This window comes from Apteryx mantelli, chromosome 10 (assembly GCF_036417845.1).
Source record: "Apteryx mantelli isolate bAptMan1 chromosome 10, bAptMan1.hap1, whole genome shotgun sequence".
In the NCBI taxonomy this organism is placed as follows: domain Eukaryota; kingdom Metazoa; phylum Chordata; class Aves; order Apterygiformes; family Apterygidae; genus Apteryx; species Apteryx mantelli.
Window position 1 is genome coordinate 23,722,661 of NC_089987.1, and position 21,080 is coordinate 23,743,740.

The 21,080-nt window shown below is 56.0% G+C and overlaps 1 protein-coding gene and 2 non-coding genes across 4 annotated transcripts; 1 reads left to right on the forward strand and 2 right to left on the reverse strand.

Moving 5' to 3' along the window:
* Window positions 1-13: 13 nt before the first annotated feature.
* On the forward strand, window positions 14-8,290 carry CIAPIN1 (cytokine induced apoptosis inhibitor 1). Of its 2 annotated transcripts, none has more exons than XM_067302752.1 (9): window positions 14-76; window positions 3,191-3,366; window positions 3,675-3,827; window positions 5,267-5,340; window positions 5,741-5,909; window positions 6,117-6,190; window positions 6,524-6,639; window positions 7,454-7,523; window positions 8,084-8,290. In XM_067302752.1, exons 2-9 carry the CDS (start codon window positions 3,210-3,212, stop codon window positions 8,192-8,194), a joined length of 924 nt encoding a protein of 307 aa, XP_067158853.1. In that variant the 5' UTR covers window positions 14-76; window positions 3,191-3,209; the 3' UTR covers window positions 8,195-8,290. The 2 variants fall into 2 exon arrangements, with proteins under 2 accessions (XP_067158853.1, XP_067158854.1); XM_067302753.1 differs by lacking the exon at window positions 14-76 and adding an exon at window positions 2,936-3,026.
* A 3,948-nt stretch (window positions 8,291-12,238) lies between these two features.
* TRNAG-GCC (transfer RNA glycine (anticodon GCC)) lies at window positions 12,239-12,309 on the reverse strand. Its single transcript has one exon. It is a non-coding gene; the product is annotated as a tRNA-Gly (tRNA).
* A 2,515-nt stretch (window positions 12,310-14,824) lies between these two features.
* Window positions 14,825-14,895, reverse strand: TRNAG-GCC (transfer RNA glycine (anticodon GCC)). Its single transcript has one exon. It is a non-coding gene; the product is annotated as a tRNA-Gly (tRNA).
* Between the last annotated feature and the right edge of the window lie 6,185 nt (window positions 14,896-21,080).

Below are 21,080 nucleotides of genomic sequence, written 5' to 3' on the forward strand. Positions count from 1 at the left end.
GACGTCGCGGGGGGCGGGCTGCGCCGCGGGGTGACGCCGTCAGACGGAGCCGAGCGGAGCCGCGCGCGTCGCTGAGGTGAGCGGGGCCGGGGCCGGGGCCGGGGCCGGGTGGGGGGCGCCTGTCCGCAGCGGCACCGCCCGGCGCCCTCCGGCAAACCCCTGCGTTTCCTCCCACCCCCGGGGCGGGTTGCGGTGCGGCCCGTAGTCTGCTTTTTCCCCTTGAGAAAGCCCTGCCGAGGCCTCGCCTCGCCGCTGCGGGGGAGGGGTGGGGGGGCGGGGAAGGGGCCTCTTGGCCGTTTCCTCTCAAACCGAGCCGCGGCAGCCCGAACTGCCCCCTCCGCCGCCGTGCTCGGCGCCCCCGCACGGTTTGTGCGGGCCGGGGCGCTGCTGTGTCTGCCCGCCGCCTCCCTTTGGCGGTCGGCGACAGCTCGTGTCCTTGGAGGAAGGAGCGGCTCGGTGCTGCCGGCAGTTTCGGGCTCCCCCGAGGCGCCGATGTGGCCGCTCTTAGGCGGTAAAATCTGCTCAGGTTCCTTGCTGAGGAACATGGCTAGTTACATCTTCAGAGAGATAGTTAGAGCTTCAAAGGAGAGCTCCTTGCCGCTCCCAGCAGTCTCTGAAGCTTTAATCTACCGTAACCACCATGTTGGGAAGGTCAAGCAGCCTGGAATCAAAGACTATACCTTTGTCTGAAGCAACGGTTGGGAGACCTGCGCTTGGACAGGAGCCCTTCGGGAATGAGAGGCTCCAAGGCCTGTCATGGCCATGTAGCTGCTGTGGCTGAAGTCAAAGAAATAACCTTGATAGTGTTTGTCACATCATTGTGCAACTCCTGGGCGCGTTAGCTGCTTGTCAGACTAGCAAGAAGCGAAACCCAGTGACTTATCTACTGTTCATGTCTCTTGTCTCAAAATGAACTGGAGTATTTCCGGTTTTTCTTGACAAACTGTTTTTTTTTTATTACCATTTATTCAAATGCTTGCTTTTCATCCCAGCTTCATGTAGCTCATTCCAAATCCCTACAAACTGTTTCTGCCTCCGTGGCTTAGAGATTTAGGCCTCCCTTTCTGCATGAGGGAATGTATTTAAAATATTCGGCATCTGTAGGTCCAGTTTAGTTGTTGCCTGCCGCGCTGAACTGAGTCTTAGGTCGCTAGGAGCTTCTCGATTTGCATCACAAGACGCTGAGCCCTCAGAACACTAGTTTGCAGTTTTGATGTGCTGTACAGGGTATCTTGGAGAACAGAAGATTTGTTAAGCTATCAAAGCTGGAAACCTCCAATATTGTTTAAAACTCTTTCCTCGCCCTATTTTTGGGAGTAAGAGTCCTGAGCCTCAAGGGCTGTTAAACGTATGTGAAATTAAGATAAGGACCTCCCCTTCCAGCATACTGTCTACCCAGTCCTAGGGCCACCTCCCTGATGTGGCACGAAGGAACTTAATTGTAACTGGCAAGAATCCTGCTTGCTTGTGATAAAAGAAAGTTATTCATGGTGACAAAGCCAAACGTTGTGATGGTTTAGCAAGCCAGGTCATTGTATTTTAAAGCTGGAGATGTTTAAAAGAACAAAGAGAGTGTAGGCTGGTACACAGAACCTTGCATTTTAAATAATATTGGAAGTTATGGGGGCAAAAATATTCCCCCATGGCCCTGTTGAGAATTTAACTTGTGCGTGTCTGTCATTCCTAGCTGTTACACTAACTGAAGGCTGATTATAACATCATGTCCTTGAGGACTCCAGTAGTTTCCTAATTTCTTTTGATTATGTTTCAAGGGATTGATGCAGAGTGGTATTGTTGTTTATATAGTTTGGGCTCTGACTGAAATCACTTTCCTTATACTGTGCTGACATTATGTTTGGGACCTACTGGGATATCTTACTTGTGAGGCTGCCTTGAAAGGTTGCAACTTGATATTGCAAGGGGAAGACCCAACTATGGAACGCCAGGATGCACAGTGCTTCCAGTAGATATCCGGGATGCCCCGTGTTGATACGGTTTGTGCTAAAGACCTTACATATAACAGGCTCTTCCAAAGCAAGCATGTAGCTCGCATCTAATTGGAAGAAGCAGTGTGCAACTAGCATGTTCTGCAGTGCTCTCTGTTCCCCATGGTTGTGTTAAATTATATAGGAAGTAGATTGGACTGGATGTGTGAAATAAAAGAGGCTAGGTAATCCGTTCAGTGGTCAGCACAGGTGACTTTTGTTTCAGTACTCTGTGCTTCTATAAGTACAGGTGACTGCATGCTAAGCTATATAAATGATACCTTTGTAATGCAGATTTTCTTTGGACTTTGGTCTTTTCTCAAGACTGTCACATGTCACCGTTTCTCATGTACGGTGGAAATGTACGCCCACTGGGTCATGTTCAGAGCAGAAGGGGCAAGCTAGTGCTTAACGTCAAGTAGTTGTCACTAGTCTGGAATTCTAGAAATCCTGTATAAATCTTTATTTAAATCTTTAAGGAAAGTAGGTAAGTGTTTTGTTTTGTTTTTAAACAAAGCTTGCAGTCTCCCTGAGAAACAGGCCTTCTAACTGGACAGCAACTGAATTACGCTCTTAAATGTAGACATTTCTTAACGCTGCATTAACACTCAGCTTGTGGGAACTCTGTGCTGCCTGTCTCCTGAAAATAATCCCATTTATTACAAGAAGGCAATGCTCTGTGGATTAAGTCACACTCCATGGAGGTCTTCTGGTGTTCTTGGCACTTAGCCTTCTTCACAGAATTGCAGAATAGTTGGTGTTGGGAGGCACCTCTGGAGATCATCTGGTCCAAACCCCTTCTCAAGCACGGTCCTCTAGAGCAGGTTACCCAGGACCGCATCCAGTCAGGTTTTCAATATCTCCGAGGATGGAGACTCCACAGCCCCTCTGGGCAGCCTGTTCCAGTGTTCAACCACCCCCACAGTAAAAGCATTTTCTTGTGCTCAGTTGGAATTTCCTGTGTTTCGGTTTGTGCCCGTTGCCTCTCATTCCTGTCACTGAGAAGAGTCTGGTCCCATCCTCTCGACATCCTCCCGTCAGGTATTTATACACATTGATAAGTTCCCTCAGAGCCTTCTCCAGCCTAAACAGTCCCAGCTCTCTCAGCCTCTCCTCATCTAAGAGGAGCTCCAGTCCCTTAATCACCTTGTCTCATTCTTGTCCTTCTCTCCCTCACCACCCCTTCTGCTATCTCTCCCTGCCAGGTTTGGTGCTGCTGCAGAGATGGGCGAGTACGGAATTGTACCTGGCCAGCGTGTGGCCATCGTCTGGGACACCTCCTCGCCAGTTGAGGCGCTGAAGGATTTGGTGGATAGAATTCAGGCACTGGTGGGAGCTGATGTCCGTGTGTCCGTGGAAAACATTAACCAACTGTCTCAGTGTAAGAATGATCTTATTTTTTTCACTACTCTAAATGAAAAGGGTATTTTATTCTATGAGCTGCCCTGGTTTGTAGATAGGCATTCGGAATAATATCGGTAACTAACTCTTACCACTGGCAATACAGCAAAGAAGGTGATTCACCCTCCTCATGCTTCTCATGACTAGTGTCTTTAATCAACTATCGCTGTTGTGCACAAGCATGAGAGATGTGGAAAGGGGGTGAAACGGATGTATTAAGCAAGGGGTGTGTGTGTGTATGTATTTAAAATTGTATCACCTTATATCTTCATCTCTCGTTCTTTTTAGCGGCTCATGGGGAGTCCAGTTTCGATGTAATTCTCTCTGGCATGGTGCCAGGTAGTACAGTGCAGCACAGCGCAGATGTACTGGCAGAAATAGCTCGGATACTTAAGCCAGGGGGCCGTGTCCTCCTGAAAGAACCGGTGGTTACAGAATCAGGTGAGAGAATCTGCACCAGTTCTGCTTTCAAACTAACCAAAGAAATTCTTGTGAGGATTAGGCTGAAATGAGAGGAGCAGGAACCCTGACTGACATTCAAAGTAAAGACTTCCGTTCTCCTCGCACACTAACCTGAATAGCAGGGTTTTTATCCTGTGTTCAAGTTGGTAGCCATCCAAGATGTCTACAAGGATTCTTCTTCTATCGAAAGTGCAGAATAGGCTTGTTCCTAAACCACACCAAAAAGTTCAATGGACATTGGTCTTCTGCTAGAACTTGAAGAGTTAAATATTACTACAGGTGTCACATTTTTGAAGAGCTTCTGACGTGACTTTGAAAATAGGTGTCCTGAGAAAAGTACTGTGCCTTTAGATGTAACGAGTTAGCAATAAATGCTGAGAGAGACTGTCCCAGAAGTCAGCTGAGAATCTGTTATCCAGAAAAGGTAGAAATGTTTGGACTAAGTCTTAAGAGTGAAGCCAGAGCACCTGCAGGTGTTTCATGGGACAACTGGAGGAATACACTAGGAGGTGGATACAAGATTATCTCTCTGTCTTAGGCTTGACCTACCTTCAAACCTTGTTGGCGTAGTGAGTTGGTTCAGGCTGGAAGGAGGAAATAACTCCCGGCCTGATAAGAATAGAAGCATCCGTGCTGACTGTGGTTTTTGTTGGCATAATCTACAGTGCTGAAAATGGTGATTTAACTGGCAGCAGAAAACTCCTCCTTGAGGTTAGGAGGATTTGCCAATGTACTGAAACTGGTAGTGGCTCTGCAGTGCCGGCAGTACCTTACAGGGGGAACATTTCTGGGAAACAAAAAAGACCAGGCAAAGTCAGGAGTAGATGGGTTTCTTGTTTCCAAAGTCCTATCTGGCAGGCAGGAATTTGGTGGACTTGGAATAAAGTGCAAGTGGGACTAGTGTGAGAAGGTGGGTGAATTTTTTTCAGTGCTATTTTGTGCCCAGGGGAAGAGGCCTGTTATGAGTTTATGATTAAATAGTGACTAATAACTTTTGTCTCCTAGAATTAGCTCTTGAATGTTATGTTTCTGAATAAAATGTTCATGTAGGAGTTCATGTTTTGAAAACTTCATGAGTTATTCATTTTAATATGTTAAAATGTTTTTGGGAGGGAGGGTTTTTTTTTTTTTAAATGGGTGTTAATAGGATTCGGGAAGGTTTTGGCATATACAGAACAGATGCAGAGCTAGAACTAGCTTTGTAACCTCAGGCCATTATTCTAATGAACAAGCTGCTGACTCTCTATTCTGGTTTGTTCCTGCTATGAACTGGAGAGGGCCCATTTTAAACCAAGGTTTGGCTTGGGTGCTTCCTTACAAAGCTCTTGCTCTTCCGTGTTTCAAGCACCACGTCTGTTTCTCAGTGACCTCTAGTCTTATTCTTCCCTCCTCTTACCTCCTGCTTTTGTGTCTTCCAGAAAGCAGCAAAATCAAGACAGCAGCCAAACTCCCCACAGCTCTGACTCTCTCTGGGCTGGTGGAAGTGAAGGAGGTATGTGTGTACTAACTGCATCAAGAAACTCCCTCATGCTGTTATCTTGAAAAGTAGATCAGGGATTTCTGAAAGACTTGCTAGGTAGTAGCTCTTTAGCCACCCAGGTTTGCTGTAAATATACGTGAACGCTGCCTGCCGTAAAAACGTACTGCAAAGATGATGTTTTTCTTTAGAGTTGAAAGTTAAAAGGTACCTGTCGCTTATCGTGACCGCTGTCTGGCATCATGCTGAACAGCTCTTTCCGTTACGCTGCAGCTGGGCCTGACTGAACCTCCTGCTTTGGGGGATGAGTAGCCAGAGCCGAAGGGAGCCAGTCACAGCTATTCAAAGCGGTTCTGGACTGGGCACTGAAATAAGGTGGTTCTGCCTGAGGTTAACCCAAGATCTTGCGTTGCAGCTGCAAAAGGAACCTCTGACCCCAGAGGAGGCCCAGTCGGTCCGAGAGCATTTGGGTTACCAAGGCAATGACCTTCTCATCGTTCAGCTAGAAGGCAGGAAACCGAACTTTGAAGTGGGATCCTCAAGTCAGCTCAAACTTTCCTTTGGCAAGAAGCCTGGTCCTTCAGGTAAGAAGTGGTGAATGTCTGGATTGCCTGCCTCTCAGTGACAAGCATCTCTTGAAATAGTGAGACAGCTCTGGGGTAGGGAGTGCTACAGTCAGAAGTACAAACTTACAGGGTGGGGCTTTCCGGAGTTGTTTGAATTCCATTTATTGGGAGTAGACGGGACAGTGGCTGGAGTAACTACTGTCTCTTTCTTTGTTTTGGCTCCAGGAAAGCCCTCTGTGGATCCGGCTACTGCTAAGCTGTGGACTCTCTCTGCCAATGATATGAATGATGAAGAGATGGTATCTATATTTATTTGTGAGGCTTTGCTGTTGCTCCCTCTCCCTTCTGTTCTTTCCTACTCTAAATAGTTTCAGCTGTGCCACTTGGCAAGCTTTACAACTTGAGAGGTAGAACAACAGCCCTAGGGCAAAATTTCTCTGCTACTGTATGAGGTCTTGGGTGCCCAGAGGTGCAGCGAGTGTGGAGAGGAGACGTAGATAAGAGGGCAGGGCTGCAGCACTTTAAAGTTAATGCTATTCAGATAGTACCATTTCTTTGAACATAATGCAGCAACATCATTACATACTGACGAGTCCCTTTCCTGGGTTGTGTCTTCCATGGTGCGTTTCCAGGATCTTCTGGACTCAGATGAGCTGTTGGATTCAGAAGACTTGAAGAAGCCAGATCCATCATCTCTCAGAGCTCCGTCTTGCAAAGAAATGGGCAAGAAGAAAGCCTGCAAGAACTGGTCAGTGTTGGGATTAGCCTATTGGTGAATCTCTTAACTGTAATATTGAACCCTTACAGTTGCACCATTTTAAAAAAGACTGTAGGCACTTTCTGTTCTTCAAAGCATGGTTCATTTGGTTTGTATCTGTTTTTATCTTAGCAATCTGAATGCAAGTCCAAATACAATAAGATTTGTTTAAGGTACTAAATTTAGAAATGCTGGCCAGGTGAAGTTGCTTTGCCTGACTCTTAAAGTGTCCAGCATCTTAAGTGCCCTTTGAAGACCTTAGAGCTTGCTTTATTTGAAGAGTTGTGGAGGTTTAACAATATCAGTCTAAACATCCACTAAATTTAACTAAAAACCAAAACACTTTTGATTAATCAGTTCATGTTAAAAGTTAGTCCAGCTACAGAAAGGTAATTCTAAACGCATCTTCCTCTCACCGTTTGGCCAGCTGCACTGAAACTGCTAGAAATTACTGCACTGATACCGTGAACAGTCTTGGGGGTAGAGGGTGGCTGCACAATTTGTACAGCCTTCACTAAAATCCTGCTTCTTTCTCAGATTTCCGGAAGAAATAGCCCACGTAGGTTTAAAAAGATCACCAAGTACTTTAGAGTCATTTTTCCACTTGGTTTCAACCAGAGGAATGTGCTTCAGCACTTGGTTTTTAGAAAACATGTCGTCAGAGAATGTGAAATTCCCAGGATCAGCTGTGTCCTGCGACAGAGTGAGGGCTGTTACCTGTTGTGTGTGAGCAGGGCCGGACCAGGTTTTGGTGACCCATAACCTTTAAGCCGAAAGATGCAGGTGATTTCCTTGTTTTCTACAGCACGTGTGGCCTGGCTGAAGAGCTGGAACAGGAGAAGAAGAGCTCACAACCCAAATCTGCCTGTGGAAATGTAAATGATGGCTTTTTGTTCTATACTGTGGTTTGTACTGCACAATCTGTGTCTAAGAACTATCTTCTTGAGTGACCGCTCGCTAAACTGGCTTTCTGTTTTCAAACGCTGCCCGTGCAGATTCTGCACAGCTGCTTGTCCTGCTTGTCTTGGCTCTTAAAACAGCCTGCTGCCCTGCACCCGCGTGCTGTCTGTGAGAGCACACCACCACCCATGCAGGAGTCAGTGAACAGTGAACCTTTACCTACCTGCTGGCACGCTAATCAGCGATTTGCTCGTTAAAGATCGCCTTACGGGAGCGCGGGGGGACTTGGTGGTGGCTAGGGAGCTGCTGAAGCGCAGCGCGCAGCAGCAGCGCCTGGGTGAGGCCGCCCTCCTGTGGGGCTGGGGTGGAAACTGGCTTCTTCCGTGTGCGTGCAGGGCCCTGCGCAGTTCTGCTAACTGACCTCAAGCGTGTGTTGAGGGGAGGCAGAAGGGATAAACCATATCACGGTGGGAGAGAACTGAAAATTGCCCCTGGTTTTCGATTTAACGGAAAGTGCTTTTCCTTCTCTTGCCAGTGCTACCTGGGAGATGCGTTCCGCTGTGCCAGCTGCCCTTACCTGGGGATGCCAGCATTCAAACCTGGAGAGAAGATTCTTCTGAAAGAGAACCAGCTGCACGATGCCTAACAGAAAGACGTTTCTGGGTGTCCTGCAAAGGACTCCTCTGCTTTTCCATCAGTCTGAGTTGCAGAGCTTCTTCCAGTCCTCTTCATCCTCTCAAATTCATGCTCTCCAGCCAATACTCCTCATGAGGAGGGACACTGTGGGCACTGACACTGCTGTGAGCTCATCAGATGTAACCAACCTTGGGGTATCTGATCATCTTTGGTGACAGGTGGTCTTGTATGTGTTAGACTTCTTGATGTTACTCCTTGTTTTAGGTGGCTTGACTTGATATTGAGACGCTGTCCATCACAGCATGTCCCACTAGGAGAGGGAAGTGGAATTGAGTGTCAAGCTGACCTTATGGGTGCGTGGCAGGAGCCTCGTTGGTGCTTCCCCTAGCCCGCAGCGTACCGCTCCTTGCCGCATTTATCCCTGGTGAATCAGCAGCTCCGGCTTAGCTTTCAAGGTGACACTGGGCTCCTGCGCTCTTGGAAATTTGAACCTGCGGTTCCTTACCACGTGAAGGTGGCTCAGCAGCTCCTGTTGTAAGTCAGGAGTAGTAAGTACACCTAGTGATGTACGATGTAACGGGGAGCTCCTTTGCAAAGTTTGGCAGGCGTGGTGAATTTCCAAGCGTTTTGGGAGCCTGCCGATGATTCCCCCCTCCCTATTTCCATCAAAGTGAAAAAGATTAACTGGGACTGAGAAACCTCCTGCCCTTAAGGCAGGGAGTGGATTAAACAGGATCCCTGCGTTGTTCCCCCACACCTTTCCATCCGGCATGAACTGGTAGCACAAGGGTAATCTAAGACTGTCAGCTCTTTTGGTGGTTACCAGCTGAGTTACCCACAGTGTCTGATAAGTGAGAACATAGCAATAACTTAATTTCTGGATGATCTGTGGTCACTCTCTGCTTCCTCTCCATGAGATACTGACAGCTCTTTATTTATTTGCATAATTACTGCTAGTGAAGCATCCACGCGGGTGCGGGATGAGGGAGCTGTTCTTCTTCTGTGCCAGCCTTTCTCCTCTCCAGGGAAGGAAAGGTGGGAAACCCAAATCCAGCGTCTTGTAAAGGGATTGCTCTGTTTGGAGCCGCCGCTCTACAGAGCGTGACTTCTTGTCACTATGCTGCCTGAGTTGCGCAACAAACTCACGCAGGGAGTTGCGATGAAAGGCTCAGTTCTTAAAATAAATGTGACCAACAGTAAAGCATCTGTTTTAAAGCTGGTGTTAGTGGCATTCGAAACGTATGTCTCCTTTTACTCAGTCTCTACTCATTTAATTTGAGCTTGGGTCTGTTTGTGATTCCTGGAACTGTTAAAGAGTTGGGTCACGCAATACATCTTGGAATTCTCCTGTAAAAATTGTTCCGCTGAAAGCATTCGAATGCGTGGTACCCATTAGAAAGAATAGAATCAAGATGTCTAGATTCACTTTTTTTAAATTCAGTATTAATTCCAGAAAGAGGCTTTCTCGTCGTTAAGAGAACAAAGCTTGCAGGGAGAGGAACGAGTGTGCAGGAGACCTCAAGGTGTGGAAGGTACCCTGTGTGGATCAAGGGGAAGACACTGCCGTGCCGTACTTGGTACTTAGGAGCCGGAGGTGAACACGAGGGACTGGCAGGCTACGGTGACTTCCCGAGTGCTTGTAAATACAAGGGCAGTGTTGTTGGCTACCCCCTGGCAAGAGCACGGCTCTCCTGGAACCCTTTCCTCATCCTGCTCCTGGATCCTTGGCTCTGTTGTCAGCACTAGCAATTCCCGTGGAGACGCTGATCTCGTGATAAATGTGTCCCATGAAGCTGTTAGTGCTCCCATCTCGTGATCAAACAAAATGGGTAAAAACCTCCATGCACCTTTATCCTTTTTTTTTTTTTCCTTCCCCCCCCCCAATTTTACTGGCAGCTGAAGATAGGATCTCCGCTGTGGTCAAGAGAAATGGAGCTGGAGCTGGAAAAGCAGGTGTCACCTTTTCGTGGAGGAGAGTGATGTAAGACATCAAGGGGTGCAGAAAAGGAACTGGCTGGGATTCTTTTTTTCTTTTGGTAATTAAAAAGAGTGAAACCAGGATGGCGGTTTACCTGATACCAACAAGGCTGGGATTTTCGTTTACATGTTTACATGCAGGGTGTGAACTTAGCTGGAATTTGGGGTTGGGACAAAGACACCTTCGGCGGTGGAGGCTTCTGCATTGCTCAGCAGACCACAGCCTGCCTCCCAGGCCAGGGCGGCCAGTTGGTCAGTGGAAGCATGTTAAAGCAGAGATGTTAAGGCATTTGCTAGTTCAGTGTGGCTAAACTGGTGGTCCTGGGTAGAAGTGTCGGAGTTTGCAACGGTGTATAGGCCCCAAAGTTTGGGAGCTGAAGTCCTCTTTCCTGGAGCAGGAGGAGGGCAGTGCCCTTTCTAGAGACAGAACTGCTCGGTGCCTGGATTAAATGAGCTGGATGTTTCCATGTGAGAGGTCCTAGGTAAAGGTAGTCCTTAGGCTGAGTTCTGCTTTCCCTTCAGGAGTAAGTGAGATGAGGGAGGAGGAGGTGGCAGAGGCTTTTGTTTCATGATGATTCACTCAAGTGGAATTTAAACAAGCTGGAAGCACTTGCAGATACTGCTGAGTTCAGTTAATCATGGTTTGGGCTGTATAATCTTGTTTTCCTCTTTAAATAGTGTCACTTGCTCTTTTTGCTGTGTGAGAGGCCCTCAAACGGGGATGGACTTTGGCCATGGAACATCATCCGGGTGGGAATATGCTACTATCAAGCTGGGTTTGATGAATATTTATCCTTTTAGCCCCCTTCCTTTGCTAGTCAGGGTCTGCTACAGGCTGCAGGCACAGTGTCTGCCCTCTCCTTGTCCTTCCAACCTAGTCCTGATCTCCGGCCACCCACCGTGCATCTGGGAGGGTGAGAGGTGGTAGGGCTTGTCCCCAGGGACTGAGTGACCCGAGGCTGGGGCCTCCTTCCCTTGCAGCCGGGAAGGCTGTGGGGAGGCCCACGGATGGGCACGGGAAGGCGTTCTGCGGGGACTTGGGAAGGAGTTGGCAAGGGACAAATGTGCTGTCCCAAGGACCGAGAAAACCTGCCTTGCAGGTCCTGTCCGGCCCCTCGGCTGCCAGTTGCCCTCTCTATCTTAGGAATGTATTCGTCTTTTCCAAGGTGTTTTTTTCCAAGCGTGTGGACCAGATTTCTCCTCCTCACCACTGCCTGGGTAGTGGCCGGCTTGAGCCGATCCCCCTGTGGCCTTACTAGATAGAGCTGAGCCTGGAGCCTGGGCCGTCCTGGCCAGGCCAACATCTCCACGTCACTGCAGGTAGCTGGGAGCTGGGGTTGGAAAAGTTTAATACGTTTTTGTCACATATTGACGATGACCTTAAGGACCCCACTTGGGTCTATTAACCCTTCCGACCCAGCTCTCCAAAGGGAATCGCAGTTAGGAAGTCAAAGGCACTTCTTCCTGCTGCTCCCATATATTTTCTTCTCAGTTAAACCCAGCCAGGGCAGGGAGCAGCAGCGGAAATGAAGAAGAGCCTGCTAACCCCTGCCGGCGGTGTGGGAATGCTTGGGGCGGTGCAAGCCTTCTTGCCTATTGCTCCAAGGGGACGGGAAAACAGCCGGTGAATTAAGCATCGGCCCCAACGACACACTTCTCTCAAAACTGAGAGGCTTTAACTTTTCCCAGTTGGATAATTGGCTGCTGTTATCCATGAACGAGGGCAAATTAGTGTTTCTCCCTGATTTCTGGACTGAGATCCCTAAGGAGAATGGACGCCTTACTATGGAAGCGTTCCTCGCTTTCCTCGAGTTCTGCATCGAGACAGGTATCTCGTCTGAAAGCCGGGGGTGGGTGGTGGGTGTTTGAACCCTCCGCACTGGAAGCCAGTCAAGGGCAGAGCTGAGACTCCTGGAAGCTCCTTGCTGCCGCTGGCACCGGGGCTCTGTGCAGCCAGGCTGGGACCAAGGCAAGAACGTCAGCAGCGCCCGGCTCTGGGGCACTGTTGGCACCTCTTGCCGTTTGGTGTCGAGTTTGGGAGAGGAGCAGGAGCGGGGGGGGGGGGGAAAAGCAGGGCTGCATTGGCCGGGAATCGAACCCGGGCCTCCCGCGTGGCAGGCGAGAATTCTCCCACTGAACCACCAATGCCAGATGTGGGGCTCCCCCACGGCTGCCCCACACCTGAGCACCCCCTTGCGCAGGGGCCACCGCTGCTGGGGACCCCACAAGGACAACGACCCAAACACCCTGCTCTGGTCGCAGGCCTCAAGCTGTGAGAGATCCAGTTTGTGATGGCCGAGCCATGGTGGCAATGAAGGGCGTTGTCATTAGGCTCCAGAGTTAACAGCACATCACAAGCACCTGGCTAGGCTCGCACACCACCACCTGCCGCCAGCACCCCTCGCTGCCACCACGCCAGGCTCCCCCTTGGCCACCACCCCAGGGAGAGGCGCTGCCACCGAGGCCGGGCCCCTGCCGGCCCCAAAGCGCGGCTGCCTCAGTGGCGCAGCAGCAGCACCAGCAGCCCCAGCCCTGCCCAGCGCTGGGGGTCTGCGGCGGCACGGCTGCAGCGGCAGCCCTGGCCAGACCGCACTGGGGGTTGCGGCAGGGCGGGGGCCATGCCGGCGCCGGCCGGGAGGGTAGTGGAGTGAGTGTGGAGGGTGGGTGGCAGCGAGGGGCTGTGGGCCCTGCCCAAGGGGTGCTCAGGTGTTTCCCTCGCGGCAGGTTCTCCTACTTCTCGCAGTGGTGTGCGAGCCTAGCCGGGTGCTTGTGTTGTGCTGTTAACTCTGGAGCCTAATGACAACGCCCTTCATTGCCACCGTGTCTCGGGCAGCAAAATCTGGTGCTCTCATGGCTTGAGCCCTGCGATCAGAGCAGGGTGTTTGGGTCGTTGTCCTTGTGGGGTCCCCAGCAGCGGTGGCCCCTGCGCAAAGGGGTGCTCAGGTGTGGGGCAGCCGTGGGGGAGCCCCACATCTGGCATTGGTGGTTCAGTGGGAGAATTCTCGCCTGCCACGCGGGAGGCCCGGGTTCGATTCCCGGCCAATGCAGCCCTGCTTTTCCCCCCCTTGGCTGCCCCCGCAGCAGCCCCTGCCCCTCTGCCTGCGCCAGCCCTGCCACCGGCTGCCCCTGCTGCAGACCCCACCACCGCCGGCTGCCTGGGCCGGGGCTGGGGGTGCTGCTGCTGCCGCCCCCAGGGGCAGCTGCGTTTTGGGGCCGGCGGCGCTGGCTCGTGGCCCCTTGTGCTCCAGCGGCATCCTGGGCGCTGCTGCAGCTGCCCCATCTCCCTCCAGGCTGCTGCCGCTGCTGCCACCCCTCTGAGCAGGGAGGGGGCTCTGCCCGCGCCACTGCACACGACAGCAACTCTGGAGCCTAATGACCACCTTGCTGTGGCAGTGGCGTGGCGGGCAGCAGAAAGAGCCGCTCTCGTGTCTGAGCGCCCAGCTCGGAACCCGTCCGCTCGGGTCCTTGTCCCCGGTGTCTGCCAGGCAGCTGTGAGCGACGCGAGGGGCCGTGCAGGTGCCCCCGTGGGGCTGCGCTCCTCCTTGTGCTTCCTCACCCAGTGCTCCGCAAAAGCGGGCTGCAGAACCGCCCGCCGTGGCTCCCGAGCGGCCGTGCGGGCCTTGGCCCCCCCCCTTGCACCCGGGCCAGCGGCGGCAGCAGGACGCGGCGGCCGCGGGGCACCGATGGAGGCTGCAGCGGTGAAATGGGGCTCCGGGTGAGCATGGGGCTCCGGGCGACCACGAGGGCTGCGCAGCTCCGCTCAGCGTGCGCGGGGAGGAAAGCCTGGGAGATCGCGTCCACGGCAGCATGGGATTTGGGGGCTGCCTCTGCAACATACGGACGTGTGAGAGCGGGAAAGGGAGGGCGACCGAGGGTTTGGGAGGGTTTGGGACCAGGCCCGTCGCACGACTTTCCCCACGCTGCTCCTCGCCTCCTGCTCTTCCCCATTGCGCAGCACAGACAGCTCAGACCTGGGCTTTTCTCCAGCTGCAGAAGCTCGGGAAGGCATCTCGCCTGATAAACACGATGTCGCGACGAAGTGGAGCTATAGAGGACCTCGGGAGGACCTGCTGCAGATGAGGGGACGCGTTTCTCCCCACCTGGTTCGCTCCAGATAGGGTGTTTCAAGGCTCGGGTGACGTTTCGGGTCTCCTCGGTGGCAGCTCTGCTCCGCTGCCTCCCTCTGGCGGCTGCGCTCGAGCGTGCCTGGTCCTCTTGGCTGCCAGCATCCCCGGCTCTGCAAAGCCTGGCACCCAGGGAAGCCCATCACATGGGTGCTTCTGCTTTCACCTCCCCCCGTGCCTCGTTTCCCCCGAATTTCGGCAGAACGGCTCCTCCTTAGGGTCTCCTCAGTGACAAGAAAAATGGTCTAATTTCGAAAAAGGAGGAATTCCCGTAACCAGGGAGGCTCTTTGAAGCCTCCGCACTGGAAGCCAGTCAAGGGCAGAGCTGAGACTCCTGGAAGCTCCTTGCTGCCGCTGGCACCAGGGCTCTGTGCAGCCAGGCTGGGACCAAGGCAAGAACGTCAGCAGCGCCCGGCTCTGGGGCACCGTTGGCACCTCTTGCCGTTTGGTGTCGAGTTTGGGAGAGGAGCAGGAGCAGCTGTGGGCAGGGCAGGGCATGCGGGGGCAGCCCTGGGGGGGGGGGGGGGGGAAAGCAGGGCTGCATTGGCCGGGAATCGAACCCGGGCCTCCCGCGTGGCAGGCGAGAATTCTCCCACTGAACCACCAATGCCAGATGTGGGGCTCCCCCACGGCTGCCTCACACCTGAGCACCCCCTTGCGCAGGGGCCACCACTGCTGGGGACCCCACAAGGACAACGACCCAAACACCCTGCTCTGGTTGCAGGGCCTAAAGCTGTGAGAGCGCCAGATTGTGCTGCCCGAGACAGGGTGGCAACAAATGGAGTATTCATTAGGCTCCAGAGTTAACAGCACATCGCAAGCACCTGGCTAGGCTCACACACCACTGCGAGGGGTAGGAGAACCTGCCACGAGGGAAACACCTGAGCACCCCCTTGGGCAGGGCCCACAGCCCCTCGCTGCCACCCAGTGGCCACACTCGCTCCACTGCCCTCCCGGCCGGCACCGGCACAGCCCCGGCCCTGCCGCAACCCCCAGCCCGGCTCGGCCAGGGCTGCTGCTGCTGCCGCTGCAGCTGTGCCGCCGTGGGCCCCCAGCTTCGGGCAGGGCTGGGGCTGCCGGTGCTGCTGCTGCGCCACTGAGGCAGCCGCGCTTTGGGGCCGGCAGGGGCCCGGCCTCGGTGGCAACGCCTCTCCCTGGGGTGGTGGCCAAGGGGGAGCCTGGCATGGTGGCAGCGAGGGGCACTGGCGGCAGGTGGTGGTGTGCAAGCCTAGCCAGGTGCTTGCAATGTGCTGTTAACTCTGGAGCCTAATGACAAGGCCCTTCGTTGCCACCATGGCTCAGGCAGCACAATCTGGTGCTCTCATGGCTTGAGGTCTGCAATCAGAGCAGGGTGTTTGGGTCGTTGTCCTTGTGGGGTCCCCAGCAGCGGTGGCCCCTGCGCAAGGGGGTGCTCAGGTGTGGGGCAGCCGTGGGGGAGCCCCACATCTGGCATTGGTGGTTCAGTGGGAGAATTCTCGCCTGCCACGCGGGAGGCCCGGGTTCGATTCCCGGCCAATGCAGCCCTGCTTTTCCCCCCCCCCCAGGGCCGCCCCCGCATGCGCCTGCCCCCAGCCCTGCCCTTGCCTGCGCCTGCCCCCACCTCCTGCTCCAGCCCCACGGCTGGGGTCGCCCTGGCCTGGCAGGGCTGCTGCTGGGGCTGCTGCTGCCCCCAGAGGCAGCTGCCTTTTGGAGCTGGCAGCGCTGCTTTGCCACGCTTTGGCCTCCTGCCTCAGCCCCAACTGTTGATGCGGTTGGTGTTTCCCTCGCGGCAGGTTCTCCTGCCCCTCGCGGTGGTGTGCGAGCCTAGCCAGGTGCTTGCGATGCGCTGACTCCTTAGGGTCTCCTCAGTGACAAGAAAAATGGTCTAATTTCGAAAAAGGAGGAATTCCCGTAACCGGGGAGGCTCTTTGAACGCTCCGCACTGGAAGCCAGTCAAGGGCAGAGCTGAGACTCCTGGAAGCTCCTTGCTGCCGCTGGCACCAGGGCTCTGTGCAGCCAGGCTGGGACCAAGGCAAGAACGTCAGCAGCGCCCGGCTCTGGGGCACCGTTGGCACCTCTTGCCGTTCGGTGTCGAGTTTGGGAGAGGAACAGGAGCAGCTGTGGGCAGGCGCATGCGGGGGCAGCCCTGGGGGGGGGGGGGGGAAATCAGGGCTGCATTGGCCAGGAATCGAACCCGGGCCTCCCGCATGGCAGGCGAGAATTCTCCCACTGAACCACCAATGCCAGATGTGGGGCTCCCCCACGGCTGCCCCACACCTGAGCACCCCCTTGCGCAGGGGCCACCGCTGCTGGGGACCCCACAAGGACAACGACCCAAACACCCTGCTCTGATCGCAGGGCCTCAGGCCATGAGAGCGCCAGTTTGTGCTGCCCGAGACACGGTGGCAACAAATGGAGTAGTCATTAGGCTCCAGAGTTAACAGCACATCGCAAGCACCTGGCTAGGCTCGCACACCACTGCGAGAAGTAGGAGAACCCGTCGCGAGGCAAACACCTGAGCACCCCCTTGGGCAGGGCCCAGCGCCTCTTGCTGCCACCCAGTGGCCACACTCGCTCCACTGCCCTCCCGGCTGGCGCTGGCGCAACCCCGGCCCTGCCGCAACCCCCAGCCCAGTCTGGCCAGGGCTGCCACCGCTGCCGCTGCAGCCGCGCCACCGTGGGCCCCCAGTGCCGGGCAGGGCTGGGGCTGCTGGTGCTGCTGTTGCGCCACTGAGGCAGCCGCGCTTTGGGGCCGGCAGGGGCCCGGCCTCGGTGGCAGTGCCTCTCCCTGGGGTGGTGGCCAAGGGGGAGCCTGGCATGGTGGCAGCGAGGGGTGCTGGCGGCAGGCGGTGGTGTGCGAGCCTAGCCAGGTGCTTGTGTTGTGCTGTTAACTCTGGAGCCTAATGACAACACCCTTCGTTGCCACCATGGCTCAGGCAGCACAAACTGGAGCTCTCATGGCTTGAGCCCTGCGATCAGAGCAGGGTGTTTGGGTCGTTGTCCTTGTGGGGTCCCCAGCAGCAGTGGCCCCTGTGCAAGGGGGTGCTCAGGTGTTTCCCTCGTGGCAGGTTCTCCTACCCCTCGCAGTGATGTGTGAGCCTAGCTGGGTGCTTGTGATGTGCTGTTAACTCTGGAGCCTAATGACTACTGCGTTTGTTGCCATCATGTCTCGGGCAGCACAGTCTGGCGCTCTCACGGCTTGAGGCCCTGCAATCAGAGCAGGGTGTTTGGGTCGTTGTCCTTGTGGGGTCCCCAGCAGCGGTGGCACCTGTGCAAGGGGTTGCTCAGGTGTGAGGCAGCCGTGGGGGAGCCCCACATCTGGCATTGGTGGTTCAGTGGGAGAATTCTCGCCTGCCACGCGGGAGGCCCGGGTTCGATTCCCGGCCAATGCAGCCCTGCTTTTCCCCCCCCCCCAGGGCCGCCCCCGCATGCGCCTGCCCCCAGCCCTGCCCTTGCCTGCGCCTGCCCCCACCTCCTGCTCCAGCCCCACGGCTGGGGTCGCCCTGGCCTGGCAGGGCTGCTGCTGGGGCTGCTGCTGCCCCCAGAGGCAGCTGCCTTTTGGAGCTGGCAGCGCTGCTTTGCCACGCTTTGGCCTCCTGCCTCAGCCCCAACTGTTGATGCGGTTGGTGTTTCCCTCGCGGCAGGTTCTCCTGCCCCTCGCGGTGGTGTGCGAGCCTAGCCAGGTGCTTGCGATGCGCTGACTCCTTAGGGTCTCCTCAGTGACAAGAAAAATGGTCTAATTTCGAAAAAGGAGGAATTCCCGTAACCAGGGAGGCTCTTTGAAGCCTCCGCACTGGAAGCCAGTCAAGGGCAGAGCTGAGACTCCTGGAAGCTCCTTGCTGCCGCTGGCACCAGGGCTCTGTGCAGCCAGGCTGGGACCAAGGCAAGAACGTCAGCAGCGCCCGGCTCTGGGGCACCGTTGGCACCTCTTGCCGTTCGGTGTCGAGTTTGGGAGAGGAACAGGAGCAGCTGTGGGCAGGCGCATGCGGGGGCAGCCCTGGGGGGGGGGGGGGAAATCAGGGCTGCATTGGCCAGGAATCGAACCCGGGCCTCCCGCATGGCAGGCGAGAATTCTCCCACTGAACCACCAATGCCAGATGTGGGGCTCCCCCACGGCTGCCCCACACCTGAGCACCCCCTTGCGCAGGGGCCACCGCTGCTGGGGACCCCACAAGGACAACGACCCAAACACCCTGCTCTGATCGCAGGGCCTCAGGCCATGAGAGCGCCAGTTTGTGCTGCCCGAGACACGGTGGCAACAAATGGAGTAGTCATTAGGCTCCAGAGTTAACAGCACATCGCAAGCACCTGGCTAGGCTCGCACACCACTGCGAGAAGTAGGAGAACCCGTCGCGAGGCAAACACCTGAGCACCCCCTTGGGCAGGGCCCAGCGCCTCTTGCTGCCACCCAGTGGCCACACTCGCTCCACTGCCCTCCCGGCTGGCGCTGGCGCAACCCCGGCCCTGCCGCAACCCCCAGCCCAGTCTGGCCAGGGCTGCCACCGCTGCCGCTGCAGCCGCGCCACCGTGGGCCCCCAGTGCCGGGCAGGGCTGGGGCTGCTGGTGCTGCTGTTGCGCCACTGAGGCAGCCGCGCTTTGGGGCCGGCAGGGGCCCGGCCTCGGTGGCAGTGCCTCTCCCTGGGGTGGTGGCCAAGGGGGAGCCTGGCATGGTGGCAGCGAGGGGTGCTGGCGGCAGGCGGTGGTGTGCGAGCCTAGCCAGGTGCTTGTGTTGTGCTGTTAACTCTGGAGCCTAATGACAACACCCTTCGTTGCCACCATGGCTCAGGCAGCACAAACTGGAGCTCTCATGGCTTGAGCCCTGCGATCAGAGCAGGGTGTTTGGGTCGTTGTCCTTGTGGGGTCCCCAGCAGCAGTGGCCCCTGTGCAAGGGGGTGCTCAGGTGTTTCCCTCGTGGCAGGTTCTCCTACCCCTCGCAGTGATGTGTGAGCCTAGCTGGGTGCTTGTGATGTGCTGTTAACTCTGGAGCCTAATGACTACTGCGTTTGTTGCCATCATGTCTCGGGCAGCACAGTCTGGCGCTCTCACGGCTTGAGGCCCTGCAATCAGAGCAGGGTGTTTGGGTCGTTGTCCTTGTGGGGTCCCCAGCAGCGGTGGCACCTGTGCAAGGGGTTGCTCAGGTGTGAGGCAGCCGTGGGGGAGCCCCACATCTGGCATTGGTGGTTCAGTGGGAGAATTCTCGCCTGCCACGCGGGAGGCCCGGGTTCGATTCCCGGCCAATGCAGCCCTGCTTTTCCCCCCCCCCCAGGGCCGCCCCCGCATGCGCCTGCCCCCAGCCCTGCCCTTGCCTGCGCCTGCCCCCACCTCCTGCTCCAGCCCCACGGCTGGGGTCGCCCTGGCCTGGCAGGGCTGCTGCTGGGGCTGCTGCTGCCCCCAGAGGCAGCTGCCTTTTGGAGCTGGCAGCGCTGCTTTGCCACGCTTTGGCCTCCTGCCTCAGCCCCAACTGTTGATGCGGTTGGTGTTTCCCTCGCGGCAGGTTCTCCTGCCCCTCGCGGTGGTGTGCGAGCCTAGCCAGGTGCTTGCGATGCGCTGACTCCTTAGGGTCTCCTCAGTGACAAGAAAAATGGTCTAATTTCGAAAAAGGAGGAATTCCCGTAACCAGGGAGGCTCTTTGAAGCCTCCGCACTGGAAGCCAGTCAAGGGCAGAGCTGAGACTCCTGGAAGCTCCTTGCTGCCGCTGGCACCAGGGCTCTGTGCAGCCAGGCTGGGACCAAGGCAAGAACGTCAGCAGCGCCCGGCTCTGGGGCACCGTTGGCACCTCTTGCCGTTCGGTGTCGAGTTTGGGAGAGGAACAGGAGCAGCTGTGGGCAGGCGCATGCGGGGGCAGCCCTGGGGGGGGGGGGGGAAATCAGGGCTGCATTGGCCAGGAATCGAACCCGGGCCTCCCGCATGGCAGGCGAGAATTCTCCCACTGAACCACCAATGCCAGATGTGGGGCTCCCCCACGGCTGCCCCACACCTGAGCACCCCCTTGCGCAGGGGCCACCGCTGCTGGGGACCCCACAAGGACAACGACCCAAACACCCTGCTCTGATCGCAGGGCCTCAGGCCATGAGAGCGCCAGTTTGTGCTGCCCGAGACACGGTGGCAACAAATGGAGTAGTCATTAGGCTCCAGAGTTAACAGCACATCGCAAGCACCTGGCTAGGCTCGCACACCACTGCGAGAAGTAGGAGAACCCGTCGCGAGGCAAACACCTGAGCACCCCCTTGGGCAGGGCCCAGCGCCTCTTGCTGCCACCCAGTGGCCACACTCGCTCCACTGCCCTCCCGGCTGGCGCTGGCGCAACCCCGGCCCTGCCGCAACCCCCAGCCCAGTCTGGCCAGGGCTGCCACCGCTGCCGCTGCAGCCGCGCCACCGTGGGCCCCCAGTGCCGGGCAGGGCTGGGGCTGCTGGTGCTGCTGTTGCGCCACTGAGGCAGCCGCGCTTTGGGGCCGGCAGGGGCCCGGCCTCGGTGGCAGTGCCTCTCCCTGGGGTGGTGGCCAAGGGGGAGCCTGGCATGGTGGCAGCGAGGGGTGCTGGCGGCAGGCGGTGGTGTGCGAGCCTAGCCAGGTGCTTGTGTTGTGCTGTTAACTCTGGAGCCTAATGACAACACCCTTCGTTGCCACCATGGCTCAGGCAGCACAAACTGGAGCTCTCATGGCTTGAGCCCTGCGATCAGAGCAGGGTGTTTGGGTCGTTGTCCTTGTGGGGTCCCCAGCAGCAGTGGCCCCTGTGCAAGGGGGTGCTCAGGTGTTTCCCTCGTGGCAGGTTCTCCTACCCCTCGCAGTGATGTGTGAGCCTAGCTGGGTGCTTGTG